The 8002-nt window shown below is 47.8% G+C and overlaps 1 protein-coding gene across 1 annotated transcript; it reads right to left on the bottom strand.

Moving 5' to 3' along the window:
• Window positions 1–261: 261 nt before the first annotated feature.
• RPS15 (ribosomal protein S15) lies at window positions 262–7795 on the bottom strand. The gene is made up of 4 exons (XM_069739732.1): window positions 7686–7795; window positions 4034–4119; window positions 3458–3692; window positions 262–411 (listed from the first exon to the last, which is right to left on the bottom strand). The coding sequence occupies exons 1-4, from the start codon at window positions 7686–7688 to the stop codon at window positions 298–300; spliced, it is 438 nt and encodes a 145-aa protein (XP_069595833.1). The 5' UTR covers window positions 7689–7795; the 3' UTR covers window positions 262–297.
• Between the last annotated feature and the right edge of the window lie 207 nt (window positions 7796–8002).

The following is an 8002-nucleotide window of genomic DNA, read 5'->3' as shown; positions in this document are numbered from 1 at the left end:
ACACTTTCAAAGGTCCATCTACAGGGATCTTTTGTGATGAAGCAGGCCAATATTACTGAGTATAATTCATAGCACCCATATTAAATGTATTTATTGTTTGAAACATACCAGCAGTACACAAGCTATTACTGTGAAGGATTAAGGAGGATCCCAAATAAACAATTCACATATACATTGGACATGATCATGATTGTGAGCATACACGAACGGTTTAGTGCAGTTACTAGCTCGCTGCACCACATAGGTAGACAAAGACAGGAGAATGGAAAATCCACTTTTATTTACAACATGAGGCGGTTACTTCAGTGGAATGAACCTGGAGGAGTGAGTGGCACCAATACCAGGTCTGCCGTGTTTTACAGGCTTGTATGTGATGGAAAATTCACCCAGGTAGTGGCCAATCATCTCAGGCTGAAAAACAAAACATTGGAATAAAGTAAGATTACAATTCACTGTCCGCTGCATCTCTACATATAGCTTCCTGCAGCCAAGTTTAAACATGGCACAAGCTTCTCTGTGCTCGCTAATTAACACAGTAAAGTGATGAAAAAAAAAAAAAAAAAAACGGAAAAAAAAAAAAAACTACAGCGAACGCCTATTTGTAATCAGTAAATGTAAACAGTATACACAAGCAGGCCCTTTGCAGATTTTTAGCCGCAGAGTCAGTTATGGAGTAATTTAATTCTCATTCTGCCAACAGTCAGTGAATAAACTGCCTTTACAGGACAGAGTACAAGTAACAAGCTTATTCATGAGGTTTTGCAACATTTATATAAAGATTTACTAAACCAAGAGTGATTTTGGGCGTAAGTAATTGTGTGAGATCCCACCTATCAGGATAAGAACAGCCCAATCTGTCCATGCAGGGTTACAGAGGCATCAGTCTTGTGGTTGTTTAATTTGTTTTTTTAGTTTTGAGTTAATGAGATTCTCGTGCTTCGTCTTTATGTGGCGCTCTACTTATATATTCATCTTTATGACGGGTCACTGATCCCTCACTGACCTTCCCCCTATTTTACATACTGTATATGTATTGAGAAAAAAATAAATAAAATTAGCAGGCTGGCTCCTGCACTGTAATGTGTTCACATGTATAACATGCATTAAATTATTCCATTTAGTGAGGTTTTTTCTTTTCAGAATAAATGTATATCACTAAATAAAATTCAATGCACATTATAGAAGCGATCATGCTACACAGGCACGGACACCTGCCTGCTGAATGCTTTTTTTTTTTTTTTTTTCAAACACATTATGTGCACTGAGGGATCAGTGACCTGTCAGAAGCCATATAGATGAATATGTAAAGCAGAGAACCACAAAGCCCCCCACAAGCCACCCGGGGGCACGAGCAGATCATTAACTGAAAACTACAAATAAAGAATAAACAACCACAAGACAGATTGCGTCACCCCAGGTACCATTTTACTCAGTATAACGGCGCTGACCTGACACCGTCGGTAGGTTACTGTGCACAATCCTGCTGACAGGTTCCCTTCAAAATGGATAATTCAGCACTGTTCTCTTCCTCAATAGGTAGTAGACAGGGTTGGTCCCATAATGTATACAGCTTTCTGCCAGTTTAAAGGGAACCGGTCAGGAAGACTGTAGTCAGTAACTTACACACAGTGTCACGTCGGTGCCATTATACTTTTTACAATGATACCTTGGTTGATGAAATCCATCTTGTGGTTGTTAATCTATTTTCAGTTTTGAGTCAATGATCTGCTCGTGCTCCAGGGCAGCCTGTTGCAAGGATGGCGGAGATCTTCATGTGGTGCTCTGCTTTATTCATCAGTATGGCTTTCTGATGAATAAAGCAGAGCACCACATGAAGATCTCCGCCATCCTTGCAACAGGCTGCCCTGGAGCACGAGCAGATCATTGACTCAAAACTGAAAATAGATTAACAACCACAAGATGGATTTCATCAACCAAGGTGTCATTTTAATCAGAATAATGGCACGATCCTGACACTGACAGGTTCCCTTCGAGGACACAAGCATATATGTAGATGTGGAGTTACAAGCCCTTGCTGTCAGATACCAGCTGTAACACATAGCTGGCATTTTCCTGCAACTAAAGCTGCCAGATCCTGTGGCCACCACTGTAATTTGACTACTTAAAGGGACTGTCACCTGAATTTGGAGGGAACAATCTTCAGCCATAGAGGTGGGGTTATGGGGTTTTTGATTCACCCTTTCCTTACCCGCTGGCTGTAATATTGGATTGAAGATCATTCTCTGTCCTCCGTAGTACATGCCTGCACAAGGCAATCTTGGCTTGTGCAGGCGTGAACTATGGAGGACAGAGAATGAACTTCAATCCAATATTGCAGCCAGCGGGTAAGGAAAGGGTGAATCAAACACCCCAAAACCCCGCCTCCATGGCTGAAGATTGTTCCCTCCAAATTCAGGTGACAGAGTCCCTTTAAATACTGCTGTCAGTCTCAGATAGTGGCTTACAGTGATGTGATCACAGGAAATTGATCGGTTGTTATTGCAGCCAGGCGCCTCAATCTTGGACCTGCTATGAAGCCCAGACTGAGTGGGCTCCATAAGAGAAGGTCATTTACACTATATTATGCAATGTTGCAGTATATTTATCAGTATAGCACCATTTATTAAATGATGCTTAATATGAGAAAAGGGGTATGCATAACAAAAACAAGCACAATAATCGTGAACAAAATATGCGACTGACTGGTACAGGAGGAGAGAGGACCCTGCGCCCGTGAGAGATAACAGTTTACAAGGGATGGGTGAGGATACAGTATGTGAGGGCAGAGCCGGTCATATATAGTATAAGTGAATGAACTTCGATGCTGGAGTCCCCTAAGGGCACTTATGGAAAAAAAAAATATGTAGAGATTTAATATGAAATAAAAGTTCGAGTTATCCCTTCCACCCCATAAAGAGAAAAATCTTTCCATAATAGTTAGTCACAGCAACTATAAAAGTAGCCTATAAAAAGTAGCAGATCGGCAAACAGTTTTCCTTTTTTGCTGCAACAGTGCACAAAAATACGATTGTTTAATACTGCATGGACAAAAACCCAACACCCATTGCAGAAATGCTTTTTCCCCCCCCAATTTCAATGCTTTTGGAATTTTTTTTCTCCCGTTTTCCAGTACCGTTAGTAAAAGTTAACATAAAACTCAACTCGTACCCCAAACAATAAGCACTCAAGCTGCTATAGCAACAGAACGTTATGACGCTTGGAAGAAGATGGGTGGGGGATAAAAGCAGAAAGTCGCTTAATTGGGAAGAGTGTGTTATCAAACTGTAGATAAGCAAGTTAACAGTCCCCAAGTACAAAACCACCCACAGAATACATGACACACCGAACATTCCCATTGCCTGGCAGGTAGGAATGCTGAGGGTGTACTTCATTCTTATATGAATGTATGGATATACTAAAGAGGAAAGCAGAAGTCACAGTATCCTATAATACTAACCTTGATTTCAACTTGGTTGAAGGCTTTGCCGTTGTAAACTCCCACCATGCTGCCTACCATTTCTGGTAAAATGATCATGTCTCTCAGATGAGTCTTGATGACCTCGGGCTTCTCCATGGGAGGTGCTTCCTTCTTAGCCTTACGCAGACGTTTCAGCAGAGAGTTCTGCTTACGACGCAGACCCCGGTTCAGACGCCGGCGCTGACGGGCACAGTACAGCTGCATAATCTGCTCACTAGGGAAGAAGACGAAGAACATTAGCCCCAAATATGCAGCCATGTGACAATAGTGGAGAGGGTGCGAATCAATTTGCAAGATCCAGTCCAGCAGTGACAACTGCCTCATGCCTCCTGGAATCTGCAGCTCTTTTGATTAGCTGGTCTGGCACAATATCATCTTTGAAAGCACATGTGATATCACAACAGGGAAGTTAATCAAAAGCAGAGCTGCGGACATCAGGAGGTGGTCCTCAGTGCTCCCCGTCTACCAGCCATAGAGTACTAATGCGGGTGCTGCAAATCGATTCACTAACTCTAGAAAACAAATCATAGCCAAGAAGTCATTAACATTACTTACTAGGACATATCAAGCAGCTGGTCTAAGTCCACACCCCTGTAGGTGAACTTCCTGAAGGTCCTTTTCTTCTTCTGTTCAGCGTCCGCCTGCAACACACAGTGGGTATATTGGATTAATATGGGCCACCACTATATATGCCCTGACCTGCCAAGGATCTCATCTGTCCCCATCAGTCCTGAGCTAGTCCCTCACCTACTGGAAGACTCCCACAGTAAGCAGAGGGGCAATGGAGGAGAAAACCGCAGCACTGTGTTCCCAAGTACTCCCAGACACTGTGCCTATATATACCCTTAGCCCCCTTTATGCTGACCCCATGTAACCCCATACACTGTGCTTATATATATACATACCTACCCCCTGTATGCTGTGCCCATGAACCTCCATACACTGCCTATACATATATATGCTGAGCCCCCGTATGATGTGCCCAAGTACCCCCATACACTGTGCCTATACATATATATGCCGAGCCCCAGTACCCCCATACACTGTGCCTATACATATATATGTTGAGCCCCAGTACCCCCATACACTGTGCCTATACATATATAAGATGTGCCCAAGTACCCCTAAACACTGTGCCTATAAATATATATGCCGAGCCCCCTGCATGCCGGGCCCAAGTACCCCCATACACTGCCTATACATGTATATGCCGAGCCCCCTGTATGATGTGCCCAAGTACCCCCATACATTGTGCCTATATATATACATATCTACCCCCTGTATGCTGAGCCCATACCTAGCCCCTGTATACTGTGCCTATACATGTATATGCCGAGCCCTCTGCATGCTGAGCCCATACCTAGCCCCCCGTATACTGTGCCTATACATGTATATGCTGAGCCCCCTGTATGCTGAGCCCATACCTAGCCCCCCGTATACTGTGCCTATACATGTATATGCCGAGCCCCCTGCATGCTGAGCCCATACCTAGCCCCCTGTATACTGTGCCTATACATGTATATGCCGAGCCCCCTGTATGCTGAGCCCATACCTAGCCCCCCGTATACTGTGCCTATACATGTATATGCCGAGCCCCCTGTATGCTGAGCCCATACCTAGCCCCCCGTATACTGTGCCTATACATGTATATGCCGAGCCCCCTGTATGCTGAGCCCATACCTAGCCCCCTGTATACTGTGCCTATACATGTATATGCCGAGCCCCCTGTATGCTGAGCCCATACCTAGCCCCCCGTATACTGTGCCTATACATGTATATGCCGAGCCCCCTGCATGCTGAGCCCATACCTAGCCCCCCGTATACTGTGCCTATACATGTATATGCTGAGCCCATACCTAGCCCCCCGTATACTGTGCCTATACATGTATATGCCGAGCCCCCTGTATGCTGAGCCCATACCTAGCCCCCCGTATACTGTGCCTATACATGTATATGCCGAGCCCCCTGTATGCTGAGCCCATACCTAGCCCCCCGTATACTGTGCCTATACATGTATATGCCGAGCCCCCTGCATGCTGAGCCCATACCTAGCCCCCCGTATACTGTGCCTATACATGTATATGCTGAGCCCATACCTAGCCCCCCGTATACTGTGCCTATACATGCATATGCCGAGCCCCCTGTATGCTGAGCCCATACCTAGCCCCCTGTATACTGTGCCTATACATGTATATGCTGAGCCCATACCTAGCCCCCCGTATACTGTGCCTATACATGTATATGCCGAGCCCCCTGCATGCGGAGCCCATACCTAGCCCCCCGTATACTGTGCCTATACATGTATATGCCGAGCCCCCTGTATGCTGAGCCCATACCTAGCCCCCTGTATACTGTGCCTATACATGTATATGCTGAGCCCATACCTAGCCCCCCGTATACTGTGCCTATACATGTATATGCCGAGCCCCCTGCATGCTGAGCCCATACCTAGCCCCCCGTATACTGTGCCTATACATGTATATGCTGAGCCCATACCTAGCCCCCCGTATACTGTGCCTATACATGCATATGCCGAGCCCCCTGTATGCTGAGCCCATACCTAGCCCCCTGTATACTGTGCCTATACATGTATATGCTGAGCCCATACCTAGCCCCCTGTATACTGGGCCTATACATGTATATGCCGAGCCCCCTGTATGCGGAGCCCATACCTAGCCCCCTGTATACTGGGCCTATACATGTATATGCCGAGCCCCCTGCATGCTGAGCCCATACCTAGCCCCCCATATACTGTGCCTATACATGTATATGCCGAGCCCCCTGCATGCTGAGCCCATACCTAGCCCCCTGTATACTGGGCCTATACATGTATATGCCGAGCCCCCTGTATGCTGAGCCCATACCTAGCCCCCTGTATACTGGGCCTATACATGTATATGCCGAGCCCCCTGTATGTGGAGCCCATACCTAGCCCCCCGTATACTGTGCCTATACATGTATATGCCGAGCCCCCTGTATGCGGAGCCCATACCTAGCCCCCTGTATACTGGGCCTATACATGTATATGCCGAGCCCCCTGTATGCTGAGCCCATACCTAGCCCCCTGTATACTGTGCCTATACATGTATATGCCGAGCCCCCTGTATGCGGAGCCCATACCTAGCCCCCTGTATACTGGGCCTATACATGTATATGCCGAGCCCCCTGTATGCTGAGCCCATACCTAGCCCCCTGTATACTGTGCCTATACATGTATATGCCGAGCCCCCTGTATGCGGAGCCCATACCTAGCCCCCTGTATACTGGGCCTATACATGTACATGCCGAGCCCCCTGCATGCGGAGCCCATACCTAGCCCCCTGTATACTGGGCCTATACATGTATATGCCGAGCCCCCTGTATGCGGAGCCCATACCTAGCCCCCTGTATACTGGGCCTATACATGTATATGCCGAGCCCCCTGTATGCGGAGCCCATACCTAGCCCCCTGTATACTGGGCCTATACATGTATATGCCGAGCCCCCTGTATGCGGAGCCCATACCTAGCCCCCTGTATACTGGGCCTATACATGTACATGCCGAGCCCCCTGCATGCGGAGCCCATACCTAGCCCCCTGTATACTGGGCCTATACATGTATATGCCGAGCCCCCTGTATGCGGAGCCCATACCTAGCCCCCTGTATACTGGGCCTATACATGTATATGCCGAGCCCCCTGTATGCGGAGCCCATACCTAGCCCCCTGTATACTGGGCCTATACATGTATATGCCGAGCCCCCTGCATGCGGAGCCCATACCTAGCCCCCCGTATACTGAGCCCATACATGTATATGCCGAGCCCCCTGCATGCGGAGCCCATACCTAGCCCCCCGTATACTGAGCCCATACATGTATATGCCGAGCCCCCTGCATGCGGAGCCCATACCTAGCCCCCCGTATACTGAGCCCATACATGTATATGCCGAGCCCCCTGCATGCGGAGCCCCTGCACATGAGCTTAATGTACGAGTAGCAGCCCCACCAGGAGACATTGTAAGCGCAGAGAGCACGGACTTGTTCTACACGCCAGTCCGGAGTTCTAAAACGGTCGAGGCCTAACAAGCAATCCCCGCCGCTGCCGATAATAACCTGCCGCACGGACCGGCCATGAAAAGACTTTCTGTCACACACGAGATAAGCCCCCTAAAAAGCGCCACCAAGCACAGATGGCATCGGATTACTATCACACACAGAAAAGCACCCACCATCTTGTCCTGGAGCTGGGTAGGAAAAGGAAGAAATCACGTGGTTGCGCGCAGATATCGCGAGAGGTGGCGCACTTCCGTTAGACGATACTTCCGGTGTGTAGTGTTCCTGTAGGTGACGTATATGTGAGTGCTTAGCGCTTTCGGCAGCCATGTTAGCTAAGGGCGGAAGTGCGTGTCCCTCTCCCGTGCTGCCTCGTCCTCCCTTCCCATAGGGCACGGCCTGGTCAGTGTGTGGCACAGGGGACGATAGAAGCGCCTTTATACTATCTGTTCATCGCAGCATCTGCTCACTCGTCTATGCTGATAGTTTTTCC

The sequence above is a fragment of the Ranitomeya imitator genome, chromosome 1 (assembly GCF_032444005.1).
Source record: "Ranitomeya imitator isolate aRanImi1 chromosome 1, aRanImi1.pri, whole genome shotgun sequence".
Taxonomy (NCBI): domain Eukaryota; kingdom Metazoa; phylum Chordata; class Amphibia; order Anura; family Dendrobatidae; genus Ranitomeya; species Ranitomeya imitator.
Note: the sequence above shows the minus strand (reverse complement) of the source record. Positions and strands in the feature narration are given on the sequence as shown.

Excerpts from the sequence above, each read along its gene's own strand:
- RPS15 (XM_069739732.1), bottom strand. Across the intron at positions 3,693-4,033 it reads CAGCTGCTTGATATGTCCTA|TGAGCAGATTATGCAGCTGT; the intron begins GTAAGTAATGTT and ends CTTCTTCCCTAG. Across the intron at positions 412-3,457 it reads TCAACCAAGTTGAAATCAAG|CCTGAGATGATTGGCCACTA; the intron begins GTTAGTATTATA and ends TTTGTTTTTCAG.